Below are 14,747 nucleotides of genomic sequence, written 5' to 3' on the forward strand. Positions count from 1 at the left end.
ATGCAAAAAAAATAAAAGATTTTGTAGCTTACATTTATTGTCCACAGTAATCCAGCACTAGACATTTTTCCATGCATCGCGTGTGCAAAATTTAATCTTGCCTCAAGGAACTTTATTACAGTCATCAGGGATGTAAAAACAGCGTTTCACAAACCAACTTTGCTGACCGCCATTAATTTGCTCCCAGGCAGTAGCAGCGAAGGACTGGGACTCGCTATTCTATTGTGACGTCTTAAGTCACATGTTAGGGTTTCAAGTACAGAGAACAAAAATGGCGCATTTCTTGAGAAAATAAACTACTGGTTCATTGGGTGCAAGTGCACTTGGCGGTTGAAGGACATCATTAAGTCTAAAAACCCATAAGTCTCACAGCATTTCTCGAAGAAATGAGAGATGTTTGGCCTTTGTTTTGTACAATTGTGCCTTTTAGCGCTCAAGAGAAAAGTTGTCTGACAAAGACCGGCAGAGCCAAGTGGTAAATAAAGTCTAAAAACACAGATCTCTTGTCGGGAATTATGTCAGCGTGAGTTTTGCAGTGTCCCCTTGGGTGCTGCAGTGACAAAGTTGCTGAGAAGCGAAAATTCTTTAGATGTTTCGCAGGGCACCTTCTCTTGCAAAATTTTTTTCTGTGCCTCATTAAATATTCATCAATCAATCTATCGATTCATGCGAATGAAAACCTCAGAAGTTTATCTTGTTTTCGCGGGATTTTGTAGTTGTGTGATGATGTAAGGAGTGGAGATAGAAGTGAGAGCAAGCCAGCGGCACAATTGAAAGCAAAACTAGTATAATGTGAAAACACAAGCAAACGTATTCAATCAATCAGTCTATCACCCAACAATCAGTCTTTATTTCACTTTCACCTCAAATTATAGCTAACGGTAACAGATTAAAATAGTCTTGCCCGAAACAACAAAAAGCAGCTAACAGCAAGCAAACTGCAGTGAAAGCTAGCCGCTTGAAACGCTAACCCTAACCCTAACCCTTAAACTTGGGTATAGCTTTTTAACCCTAAATTTGAAATGAAACCCTAGCATCCTGTAATCCCAAAACTTTAGCTGGTTTCATTGTTTTGAGGAACAAAAGGTGTCCTTTGTTTATCGTTTGTGAAAGAAACAAAGTCCTAAAGATGCCGCCAGCAAAAAACTTTTTTTTTGCATGTGTTATTTTTTCAAAAACGCATGAAAGATCAGCCAAATGAAACACAGGACAGTGTTAAGCACACGTAAACAAACCTGCATGCGCAATTTGGAGCTGTTTCGATAATGTTTGAATTAGCCAGAAATTCCAGGGGCCGTTCTTCCCCGGAGCTCTTCAGTTAAGAATAAACAACAGTCAGGAACAATGCCTTATCGCCAAAACAATATCAACAAGACCAGTAGAATTATAGGCTATGCAGAGCTGCTACAAAACTGAATGTGAAAAGAGCAAAACGACCATATGGATAAGTCAGTGAGCTAAAGCTGAGGGGTTTACCTTGGTGTAAGAACCTGTAAAATTTTCCTTTGTTTGGGGGCTATTGTTTTCCATTAACAACAACACCAACACACTTTATTTGCACCCTACCGGTAAATTAAATTAAATTTTCAAATACAAAGAGGAATAAAAATAAAATGAAGTGCATGGCTGGCCAAAAATAACCACCACTGGCTAATGAGATTGAGCAGCCATCCTTAGTGTTTAATACTGCTCTATATTGTTTTTAAGGTTCTTTGTTGTCTTAGTTGCCCTTTGTTTTTGTCACTGTGAGTTTTGCCACAGGTTCTTACATCGTAGATGTGCCAAGCTGAGAGGAAATTAAACTGGTGCCCATTTTTTACCATTTTAGAACTGCACAAGCTAGCCTGTTGATAGGCTGAGACCACTAACTAATGGAGAATTTGCTTACTAACTGTGAGGCTTCAGAGTTTAAGTAAAGTACATGCTTAGGATAGTAGTGATATTCAATATTGATGAATATTTTTTTAAATCTGAACATGAGCTAGAAGGCAAAGTTTAAGTTAAAGTGCCTGTTTGTAGTCAAGCCAGTAAGTAGTACATATAAATAAAACATTTCCACATACTGTAATTTTCATCTGTTAAATAAATAACACATAGCTATATTCATTTTTTCCATATTTTATACCATTGTCTTTGTGCTTGCCTTTCACACATTTATAGCATTATGGTGGAACCCCAATTTCTTACACTTCCATGGGAAATGAAAATTGGTTTGAGAAATCTGAAGTTTGAGGAATCAAAGTAAAATGAAATGCAATGGAAACAAATTTTGGTTGGAGTTATGGGGGTTGAGAATTATACTGAGGCTTCCAGAAATTGGGATTCCATTATTATACAGTTATTGTTAATGGCAACAATTATTAAAATTTGTCTTACACAGTATTAAATATTTACTAAAAAATTGTTGATTCAGCTGCCTCTCATGGTATGCCCATCCATACTGAGCAGTTTGTGAGGATTTGTACAGTTTCAATGATTTTGTTGTGGAATCTAACTTGAAAAGTAAGACACAGAAGCCGCCGGTGGGGAGCCCGTCCACAACTGAAAGAAAAACTGAAGTGGCAAAAATGATGATGAAATGGCCAGGCACCGACAGGGAACAACAAATCCACTGACAGAAACAACAATTCATGATTTTCAGTCTATAAATGTCACCCAATGAGCATGTGAGAATTCTCTCAGTTAGTAGCATACTATAAAAATAATGTCAGTTATCTCTTGAAGCTCTCAATCATTTGCATATAGCTTGTGATGCCATGTGAGTTCACCATGAATTGCTCTCCATTAAAAAAGCAACGCTGATTCCACATGTTGTAGTTTGCTTCTTAAGTCAATCAAAATTGTGCAAGCATAAAACATACTTTCACAGCATTTCAGTGGTATGAAGTTCCAAACCATAATTTTAGAGTCAATTTCTTCAAAATAGATTGGCCCTGCAACTATTAATTTTAGTGTCAGAAGTGGGGTGAAAATTCACTTTCCAAAACAAATGCTATGTGCACAATGTTGTAAAAAATAATCACACACATCTGATTTTAATGATGTTTTTATTGTATATAATTTAATGCAGTGCATATTAGAATAAAATTTATCAGTTTAAACCCATGATCATCCATTCAAACTGCTTACAAGATACTAATAATAACAAACCATTATGGACAGGCTAAGAAAGACCAAAATTAATAAACTCTAGATAGAGTCTGCTGTTCCTCCCTATCATATACCGGTAATCGTGGACATTTTGCTTGGTCTCAGAGACCCAAACATTAAAAAAATCTATGGTATACCGGGTACCTGTACACATCTAATACAGAAAAGTATTGCAGATTGTCCTTTTGGCATCCATAATAATAATAAACTTAAAATTTATGTACATAATTACAAAAATAAAACTTAAGTTCCTAAATTTACAGGCTGATTGCTTTTTGTGCAATTTTGTTCAAAACAGGTTCTTTTTTTGAGATAGATCGACCTTCATAAGTTATGGTACATGTTTCAGCAAAACTGAAGGTAGTGACCCCCCCCCCCCCTCTTGAAAGTTGGGATCCTCCTAACAAAGGGAGGGCAAAGGCTGCTAAATCTGAAACTTACAAGAATTGTCACTTTCAGAACTTTACGGTAACATTATAACAGCTGCCACTCCACTATTTCATCTATTGATCTGAATCCTCACTGCTACTGTAATCTCCTAACATTCCCAGTGAGCCAAGTGCACTTGTTCCAGCTTTGCTGTCGTGATCCACTGTACCAGGCTGAGTGTCTTTTTGTGAATCTTTTAAAGTGTCTTTCTGCACAGCTATGACAGTTTCAGTTTTAGCAACTGCTTTTCCAGCAGCTTTTTGTCCATTAGTTTTGTCCTTGTTCACTTTTACTAATGACGCCAGTTGAGATTTATTCTTCAGCTTTCCAATACTGACATTATCAGATGTCTTTTGTTTCTTTTGAGCTGGTTGGGGTGTGTCAGAAGTATCCTTAAAGAAAATTACAAAATTACAGATTTGACTGACAACTTGCTTCCATCTCATGTTTATTAGTGGTGTATTCACTCAGAGTGATACAAGATCTAACAGTACTAGTGTTCTTGACATTATGGGTTTTTCTTTCTAAATCTCTTACTAGGGCTTAGCCTGTGAGTGTGGGCAAATTTTGCCTTTTGTTTCATGCCACTGAAGAATATGAATGGCAACGGAATTTTGAAACAACAGCTAGAAATTCAATCAGCATTCTCAGGCTAACTACAGTGCAGGGCTAAGATTCATTTAAAAATAATAAGGAACTAAAAGTGTGTGTTCCATCAGGATAATACGGTTCAGGATCAATGATCTAAGATCATTAATTTTGGATCTTGGTTCATCAAAAGAACACGTACCAATGAATCCTTGTCCAAAGTGGATTCATCGGTTCCTTTAATGTACCATGATCCGAGGGATCTTAGATCATTGATCCTGATATGAATCCTCCTATGAATGAAAGTAATTTAAGGAAATAACCACCTTATGTTCTGATGTACATGTATAAGATAAGATAAGAACTAATAGTAATCTCCCCATAGGGCTTTCAGAAACAGTTATTTACTATTTACAATAAAAAATAAATCTACTAACACTAATATTTACAAATAAAATGAAAACTAAATAAAATAATGATAAAAGTTTAAAAGAAGATGATCCCTAAGCTGATTTAAAAGAGTACAGAGAGTTAGCGTTTTGATTTCATATCAAGGCTGCCATAGGTTTACGGCTCTGTATATAAATGTCCTTTGGCCTGCTGCGGTCCGAACAGTGGAATTTGTAGCTCTGGTGTGGCGGGTCGCCTGAACAGACCTTTTACAAAACTTGTTGCTTAAATAAATATCCCCAAACCAATCCTTTAACTCCTTTACTGAACTTTGAAATACCAATAAAATATGACTTGTGCCACACATCCATACAGGAAAAAGTTGTTACCTCTGCCAAGATGTCTGTGGCTTTTCTTCTTGTTGGTTTTCTTCCTTCTGGCAGTTCACTTTTTTCTTTTGATTTGTTTTCTTCTTCAATTTCATCTTCATCACTGTCATCACTTAATCTTTTCTGTATCTTCTGGGCCCCAAATATAGACCTAGAATTTATTTATTAAAATGTAATCTTAACATTAACAACAGAAAAAAATACTCATTTAAAGAAACTGATATGAAGTCACATGACTGTACCGTCTGTTCCAATTCTTTGGATCAAAGCAGTCATAAGACTCTGTCATGTAGAATATATAAACTGACCAAGTATTGCATCTCCTCATGGATGTCAGGGCATGAAAAAATTTAAATTCCAGCTTGCCCTTTAGATAAGTGGCTCATGCTTGTCTTAGTTTATATTGTGCAGATGACTTGCCTGGGCTCTTGTTCATCAGGCCAGTGAGGAAGAAAAATACCCGGGGGGGGGGGGGGCACTCTCCTATATGGCTATCCAGGGACATGCCGCTGGATAGGGTATGGTTTTTGACCCCTCCGGAATTTTAAGCTCCTTTGTCCTAAACAGGGCCCGAACCTGTCCTAGACAGGGTATGACTGCAAGACTGTTGTCAAGTATTAACATTGTTTTCACTTTTGCTTCAATAAAAAGCATTCCCAGTATTTTATTTGGTGGGATCGGTGTTCGCATTGTAATGCCTCGAGCATCGAATACAGGACGCAACACAACAAAGCATAAATGACGGTCAATGTTGTCCTTTGTCCTAAATAGGGTCTAAAAATAGGGCGTGTTGTCCTACACAGGGTAGGTATTTTAAGTTTTTATTGTCCTAAACAGGATCAGGGTTTCAAACCCCCCAGCGGCACCATTATACCTACACGTAGGTCAAGTACCCCCCCCCCCCCCAGGGAAAAATACTTGTCCGGCAGGAAAATCTTTCTCTCCCGGACAATACGATGGCACTTTTTTAGAGCCCTGAGAACCTTTTTATAGAAAAGCACTGTAAGAGTAACTTATCTTGTCCAAGAACTGACATCACATGACCCCAAAAAGAAGGGTCAATTATACTCAGATGACATTCTGGTGGATTGAGCCAATATTAAGCATCGCTCTGTGTGCATATTCTTGAAAATCTGGCGGTCTATGGTCAAGAAACTTATGGCAGCCACTGTCTTAAGGAGAAAATAAAAGAAATCTGCGGTCTGGGAAGAAAAAAATATGGCGGTCTGCGGACTGAACAACACCTATAATAGACCCTCAGATAGGTTCAAATCCAGATCTTTTGACCTAGAGTCTAATGCACTAAGCACTTACTGTACTAGCTGCTCATCCTCCTCCTCTTCTTTAGCTCTCATTTCTTCTGTTGCCTTTGCATTTAACTCCAGTAAGGTGTCATAATCAACTAAATAAAACAACAACAAAAATAACTTAAATTTCTTAAAACGTGAAAACAAAACTTTAAAGCCTTAACTTGTGGCAGATAGCACAAACCTTGGTCTTGATAATTCTAACTCTTTTGCTCAACCTCATCTGATTAACAATTAAACTATGAGCCTGAGTTTTTTATGATCAAAATAATGAGGTGCAGCCAAGTTGACTGTCCCTCTAGAAAACAAGGATGAGTAGTCTAATTGTTTAAGAAGAAACTCTAAAGGATTGTAGTCCGAAAACTACAAATTATATTATTTTATGTAGTTAAAAGCTCAAAAAATCAAGAAAAACTAATCCTTTGAAGAGTAGTACACACGTGATCGTGTTTTATTGGCGAATAGAAAACAGTGGAAGAGCCAATCAGATTCGCGGATTTTCAGTAGAACACGGCTGAGTTTCCACTAATGATTTTAAATTATCAATTTTGTATTAGTCTTGGTCATTACGTGTACATACCATAAAGTACTTACCATTAGCTTGCCTAGTGTTCAAATCTCTCAACTCTCCTAATTTTTCTAAAATGTCCATCTCCTGTTTGGATTCTTTTGTCCTCCTCTCAAGAGCCTAAAAGAAATGCATGAAATATAATGTAGGTCTCTGACATTAATAGAAATTGTCAAACAATAGAAATTCTTAAAACTAGTTGGTGGCTTTCCTTCACCCTCCAGCTGACATTTCTGAGGAACCTGGAGTAAGATTAGTCTAAAACTGATGAAAATCAAGATCTGATTACGCAAGTTACCATCTCATGATTTGAACTCAGAATATGACTTATTTGCCACAAAAAGGAGAACACACATTGACACTGATAAAAAACAACAACAAAAACTTACAGAAACTAAACAGGAACAAGAACTCAGGCCCAGGTTTGAATCCAAAATGTACAGTAGATGACTGACTGTTCACTGTTTGTCAGCCAACACATTTTAGCCATCAACCAACAGTCGGCTGACAGACAACTGACAGTCATTGATGTGTCGGTGTATACGGTAAAACTTACCTTTATATATGTTTTTTTCTCAGTTATTGCTAAAAAACTGCACCCAAGATGTGTAATTAATTTTGGAAAACTGTCGGTGGCATGTCAGCAGGCTGTCGGTAACCTGTTGTGACTCTGTTGGTTGAAAGTTTACCGACAGGCAATGGAGGGGAGCTGTTAGAACCGACCATTGAAAGGTCATGTGGGTCATTTACTTCAAGTATAATTAAATAATAAGGAATCACAGGCTAATTTTAGCAGCATGTATCATACTTTCATGGGATTGTTTTCCTCTTCCTCTGCCTCTTCCTTTTGTTTTCTGTCCTCCTCATCTTCCATGAGTTTCTGTGCCTGAAAGTTCCGTGTTGCTCCATTCTCACAAACATAATCTGTGTTCTCAGGATCTGTCTACAATTGAGTTAGAAAAAAAATTTCACCTTCCAACTTAAAATCATAACATTTCACCCTTATGATGTCAATACTAAAGTTATTACAGAAAAGCGAGTTTAATATCAGCCAGGATTTAAAGAAACTTAAAGATGTGATGTTTTGGACATGCTGTCAGACACAATTGACTGGAGAAGTTAGTTATGCAAGAAATAGTCAAGGGAAGAGAAGGAAAAGACAGCTATCAACAGCTTGAACAAAGGATCTTAAGCCCCATTTACACGGCAGAAAATTTGTGGCACGGCTCGAATAAAACGACTTTTCCTCGCCCATGCCGAACCAACATTTTACCCGTGCTCGGACCTAGTCGCGAGGTAGTCCGAGCACGGATAAAATTGGTACGCGTTCCTGAAAATCTAACCCGGCTCGAATAAAATGTGTAGTGTAAACGATTAGCTGTGCTGAACCAACTCTTTTCTAATGAAATTTTGTTTAATAAATTTGCAAAAAATTCCACTCGATCGACATGGCAGAGTGTTAGACATGTATTTAAAAAAAAAAAACAGTTGCCAAGAAATTCTCATTAACATTTATTGAAGAACTAGCGTGACTTTCAGCAGTGTTCTTTGGTCTCTTTCCCCTGAGTTTGTGATCGTTAGTGTCCAGAGTTGAAAGCTGAAATTCTGCCTTGGAAGAACATGATGTAAGGAGTTGATTTAAATATGCGAGGAGAATAAAATAATAGTACAAACCATCACTGCTGCCATTTGAACAATAATCACATACCTTCACCCTTTTCTAGTCTTCTGGGAACAAGGCGAAAAGATGCCGACTCGTATGTGACGTTTAAATGAAATAGTGGCATGCGCACTAAGGCAGAATCGCGTACGCTGGCCAAGGTTTTGAGCCTTTTACCCGTACCAAAACAATATTTAACGCAGTTTAGCACGGTAGAAAAAAGTACGTGTAAACAGGGTATCGGTGCTATTTTTTTTGGTACGGGTACCAATTTTATCCGAGTTGTGTCAAACTTTTTCTGCCGTGTAAATGGGGCTTTAGAGGGTGGAAGAAGCTGGAATGATCTAACGTCTGCAACAACTTCAAACATAAGCGGTGGACTAAAAGGGATGACTGATTTTAATGGGTGATTCCAGAAAACATCCATATCCTACCCATGCACTCAATTGTTCTCGATCGTAATATCTTCCAAGTGTACACACATAAATCACGCAATATTCTTATTTTAATGTTCTGTACCAATTTGGGCCAATGTAAAGTTAATGTAGGTTGTATCTGTTGAAAAAGGGTAAGGAGAAAAATCTTTTTTACATTTTCTTCCATGAATTTCCTGAGTCATAATGTCTCCCTCTGTTACAGAAATCGAGTCATTTGTGGAATGAGCGAATTTGATTTAAAAGAAGGCAAATTAGGCGTATTTGCAAACCCTTCTGGGAATTTTGAAGGGGTTGAAAAAAACCCAGAAAATCCAAACGACAGGGGGGGTTACGATTTTGGAATGCTGAGGGCATGGGGGCATAATGCATTTTGGAATTTCTGAAGGCAAGGAGGGTTAATATGGTGATGCCACCTGTGGTAGGTTATGGATATTTTCTGGAATCACCTAATAGTCCAGGCTGAAACTGAACGAAACTTTATTTATCCTCGGTATTATGAGCCGTGTTAGGGCTCTAGCAAGTATATGCTAATGAAACTGAGCATTTCACAGTATACAACACAAGCGCAAAGATAGACCACAACATCAGGAACTCCGTGCCCTACTCTTTCGATAAGTGTGTGGGTTCTTAACGTCCCCTGTTGATTATAACACTGAAGATGCAGGAGACGGGGCCTACAGTTTATCGTCCACGAGAAGACAGAATATCTAACCATGCAGATGTCATTGCAAAGGCAGCATTTCCCTCATTATTTTAAGAGCCTGAGTGTTGGTCCGGCGGGACTTCAACCCGAGACCTCCCGCACGGCAGTCCGGCGCTCTACCAACTGAGCTAACCGGTCGGCGGTCAAATATGCTCAAATATTGAAATTCAAACAGGACAACAAGGCTTCCTGCCTAACCCATGTAGTTGGTTTTTTTCTTTGTATCAAGTCTCTTGTGTGGATAAACAGACAAAGAAATATTAAAATATTTGTATTCTTAGCCAGAAAACCTCAGAGTCTATTTAGAAATTTTATGTATCAAATGTGGGCTACTGTGGCAGCGTTATTAGTGTCAGTGATACATGCCATCTAACCACATGTTGAGAATAGAAGGATCACTAAACAGATAAAAAGAAATGTCTCATGCTGAATCAGCTTTTTTAACTTTATTGCAACAAGCAAATGGCTTAGGTCTACCACTAAAGTTTATAGAAAGCAAACGTTTGACACAGTGCTTGCCTTTGGCCATGGCAGATAGATTGTTACCTTGAATGTTATCTCTGATATACATCTTGGGCATCTGATGTAGAACCGGAATCTCAAAAGTCCCAGGTAAGTTTCTCCCTGTACTGTTTCCTGTAACAAAGAAATGTCTACAGTTTACCTACAGTGACCAATACCGTATTTACTCGAATAAGCGCCGCAGGGACAAAAAGGTAATAATCGCCGCCCCGAAAAGCGCCGCAGTCCCAATGCAGCGCGACGAGGAATTTCTCACTAAAAACAGCACAGGCACTCTTAAACAAACTTGGGCATATTTTCCACAAAAGCGATGTTTTGCAGTTCAAGTGATTATTTTACCATTCGCCCATTAGTTTTCTATCCAACATCACACGAGTGAAATGTTGGGCCGCAAATGCCAGGACAGCAGTGCCACCGCAGAGACGACTGACGATCAAGACGTACTGTAAAAATATACTCTTTGTGGCGTCAAATAAAAGCACCGCCCCGAGCGCCGCCGAGGCGCCAAAGCGCCGCGGCGCTATTCGAGTAAATATGGTACATGCTTTTGCTGCACCTTTTAATGGCATGCAAACCCTGAAATTAAAAACCTTTAAGTTAGCAATTATTTTTTTTGCTGCTGTCAATAATAATTGGTGACAGTCAATGAACCTTAAAAAAAAGAAACAAGATAAATAAAATCTACCAATCACAAGCCACTGATGTGACCTTTGAATTCATAAAATACCTGAACTTCTGTTCCCTGAGAGGTCGCCAAGATAACAGGCCATTTCCGAGTTACCTTTTGCCTCAATTTCAAAACAAGTCTAGGTGCGAGACCATTCAAATGAAAATGAGTTTGATTTGCATGAAAATGGACCTGTAGGTGAAACTCATTTCGCACGCAGACTCGTTCTGAAACTGAAGCAAAGAGTAACTTGGAAATGGCAGCCTATTGATGGGCAAAGAAAATGCAATCGTTGATGGAGCCGAGTTTGCATGCTACTGAGCAGTGCAGCAATAGATACTTCAACAAAATCACAACAGTTCTTTTTACTGAGGAGCACTTTTAAATAAATTGTGAAAAAAAAAACGCCATTTAATTATTATGGAATTTTGTTATTACCTATTTCATTATTTTTCTCTGCCTGGAATTGGTTTTCCAGATAGCACTGTAAGTAATAATCTTGTTACATGTACATGTATGATGACACGTGAGACTTTAAAAAAAAAAAACTTTTTAAATTGATCATTATACTACCTCGTTTAAAAAACCCCTGAGTGAAGTGTTTTGTCACTCACCTTTCTGGCATTAAATTTCTTCCCCTTGTAAATGTACTCTCCACAGGTTGTACACCTAAACAAATACAATATTCCAAATTTTTATGCAAATACAATTATATGTAATTTCATAACAACTTAGCCTCCAGCGCAAATGTTCTTTGGGCTCGTTAGGCAAGGAAAGATTGTGTGGTGAGCCCACTGAACGTCTGTATAGAAGGATAATAAGAGCTCTGATAGTAGTTTTATACTGTACTCAACTAGCACAGGGTAAAGACAATTTAAAACCCTCAAGAAAAGAAAAATGCATGTCACCAATTTTATTTTATTATTAGATGCCTTTATTTTTTAAAATGAACCACCGTAGCCTTCATTTCTCAAATGAATCACTGTTTATACCAAAGAAGCAATAATTGATACAGTGATCACTACTGTCAGCTAGAAACTGATTGAGACCAGTACATGATCCAAATAAAATTCTTGCATAATTATAGTTAATACTCTTGGCCTGTATTCTCACTTGTCTGTCAAGTAGAAATGCTTCTGATTGGTCAACTTTCAGACACCTACCTCATGTTAAAAGGAGCCATAAGTCGAACCACATATTGACGATCCCTGGAGAGTCCAAGCTTAGGGATTTTAGACGCATCAAAATCTGGTGGGTAGTATTTCTGTAGGATAAAAAGGGAAGAGCTATCAACTATCCTTCTGTTATATCACCACAAATAAAAATTAGTTATCAGTTACAGTTGAATCCTGATAACTCGAACCCTCAATAACTCGAACCTCCCGCTAACTCAAACCTTTTTTTAATTCCCCATAAGGTTGTTTTCTTACCAATTTTACCCTCGATAACTCGAACTCCGGATAATTCGAACCTTTTTTGATTTCCCTTGAAGATTTGAGCTATCGGGATTCAACTGTGTGTTTATAATTCTAATAGAATTATTATATTTAGCATATTTGATAAATCACGAGAAAAAATTAACCAATCTAAGTTGATACAGTCACTGTTAGGGTAGATCTGTTCTATTTTGTGGTACTCAATGAAAACAAATGTGCAAACGCTTTGTACCATACGGGTCATAGGGAGTTACACGTTTCAACCCTTATGGGATTCTGGCGTTTATAGTACCGCTCAGAAATAAGCGTCCATCGTATACGCACCATACGCACATACGCAGATGCATATACGCACATACGCAGACGCATATACGCACATACGCATACGCGCGATGAAGGCGGCCATACGCAGTTCGATTCATTGCTCTTGGATTGTGTGTAGTGGAGAAAACAAATGAAATATCTGCAAATATAAAACAGCGTTGGTCGATGGTATATGGTGCGCCGTGAACATATCATGTTTGTCGGCGATGCGTGGTGAGACTTTTGTGAATTGATGTTGTTGAACCACACGGCAAAAGCGAAAAAATACATCTCCGGTCATTTGCGTATGGGCGACACGGAAAAGTATAGGTAGAACGATCTAGAGTTATGTCGGAACATATTTTGTACTTTTCAGAACATCGCACGCGCGGGAGATTGTGAATATGTGAAGCGACACGGCAGAAGCGAAAAAAATCTCCGGTTTTGGATATGGGCGACAAGGGAAAGTAAGTAGAAACATAGAGTATGTCAACTCCAGGGACGTCAGAGATAGCTCATCAATTTTTTTTCATAACACTAAAGAAGACTGTGGCCAGGCCACGTCACCACAGACGACCCACTAATGAGGGATGACTACATAAGAAATTTTTTATACTTATGACAATTTTATTTAAATTTTCCCTCCACCATGAGGGGATCCGGACGTTACACTCCAGTGCAGGAACAGCCAGCCATTGCTTCTTTTTGTAGCCACATCATCTTTAAAAAGCTTTGTTTTAACTTTTAAAGTATGTTCTGAGAAAAATCATTCACCACTTTTTTTTTTTAAAGTTTTGGTGGAGGAGACTATCCTGCCCACCGGTCTACTCTGATAAGAGTTGAGCATAAAAGTTTGTTCAAAAGTTTTTTTTCCTCTGGGTTTTTATTTTACATATTATGTATATATGGAATGTTAATTTGTTATTGCTGAATGTCTTCATACTACAAGTCAGCATTTTGATTTTGTACCATAGAAAAATAAAAAAAAAAAAAATTCTTAAATAACAAAGTAGAAAAAGAATCTTTAAAAAGGGAAAAATAAAGACTGCCGAATATGCAGTACACAAGTACCAGAGGAGGATTGTTCCGAAATACCATAAGTACATTAGTTTTTTTACTTCAGACATTTCAGGCAAGGTTACTTTTAACAACCCTTTTTTTTCTCAGTATTAGTACTCCGTATTTCTCCTAATAGTGTATTTCCCTTTTGTTCCCTCTTATAGAAACAACAAAGGGCATTATACCTGAATGTCAGGTTATTCATTTTGGCAATGTGGTTTACGTCCGTGATATATGCACCACCCTAATTTTTACTTGATCAACTCATAATGATCTATATCAAAGTACTTTAGATTCATACCAGGATTCTGCAAGTATTGATTAGTGTACGTACCCCCAGGGGTGAGAATCATCAATGGTTTTTTCATAATACATCACGGGCGGAAACGAACGGTGAGATTGTGAAGAAGCAGAGAAGGAAAAAATGTTCTATTACATTGTAGTGCAAACGGTGTAAATATAAAGCTTATAGCTGTATATAATATTAATGGTATTCACTTTATCTTCAAATCTGACAGAAGAAAGCTGATGAAGAACAAACATGAGATATTATGTTTTGTTTATCAACTCAAAGTAAAGCACAAAAGACAATTGGATGGAGTTTTTTCAAAGGAAACACAGTACAATAAAAGCAAATAGGGGATGTAAAATGAGACGAGGACTACAATTAAGCTTAATCGAGCTGATAAAATTTTAAGTGACACATTTTTTGGAAGTATAACCCCCATGTTAGTGATCTCCTTCTAATCTATCATCTATATTTTAGTCTATGTTTGTAGTATAAGAAAGAAAGGACAAGAAATCCAAATCGTACTTACATTTAGCACCTTTCGTTCCGACATCTTGGTTTTTGCACAAGAGAAGTGGCTACTAAGCCGTCCCACAATGCAGTGCGGCAGGAACTCTGATCGCAAAAATTCGAGAACATGTTTAGAGGAGTAGGTTGGAGAATAATTTATGAGCTCTGTTGTTTTGACAGCTGGGAAATCAGCTAGTTATGTAGAGGGGATCAGGATTGTTGTCCGCATGCTGAGCTACCGAGACCTACTGCTCAAGATATTGTGATCAGTTGAAATTCGAGTTTATAACGAGAGTCGAAGTTGGCGCGCCACTAATAATTCCGATGATTTCTGCTGATT

At 37.8% G+C, this 14,747-nt stretch overlaps 1 protein-coding gene across 1 annotated transcript; it reads right to left on the minus strand.

The window, feature by feature from the left end:
* Window positions 1–3,030: 3,030 nt before the first annotated feature.
* On the minus strand, window positions 3,031–14,569 carry LOC144644327 (splicing factor YJU2-like). Its single transcript, XM_078503790.1, has 9 exons — window positions 14,427–14,569; window positions 11,974–12,074; window positions 11,425–11,479; window positions 10,168–10,257; window positions 7,630–7,764; window positions 6,848–6,941; window positions 6,261–6,348; window positions 4,947–5,097; window positions 3,031–3,971 (listed from the first exon to the last, which is right to left on the minus strand). Exons 1-9 carry the CDS (start codon window positions 14,448–14,450, stop codon window positions 3,654–3,656), a joined length of 1,056 nt encoding a protein of 351 aa, XP_078359916.1. The 5' UTR covers window positions 14,451–14,569; the 3' UTR covers window positions 3,031–3,653.
* Between the last annotated feature and the right edge of the window lie 178 nt (window positions 14,570–14,747).

The sequence above is a fragment of the Oculina patagonica genome, chromosome 2 (assembly GCF_052425735.1).
Source record: "Oculina patagonica isolate OP01 chromosome 2, crgOcupat, whole genome shotgun sequence".
NCBI classification, from domain to species: Eukaryota; Metazoa; Cnidaria; class Anthozoa; order Scleractinia; family Oculinidae; genus Oculina; species Oculina patagonica.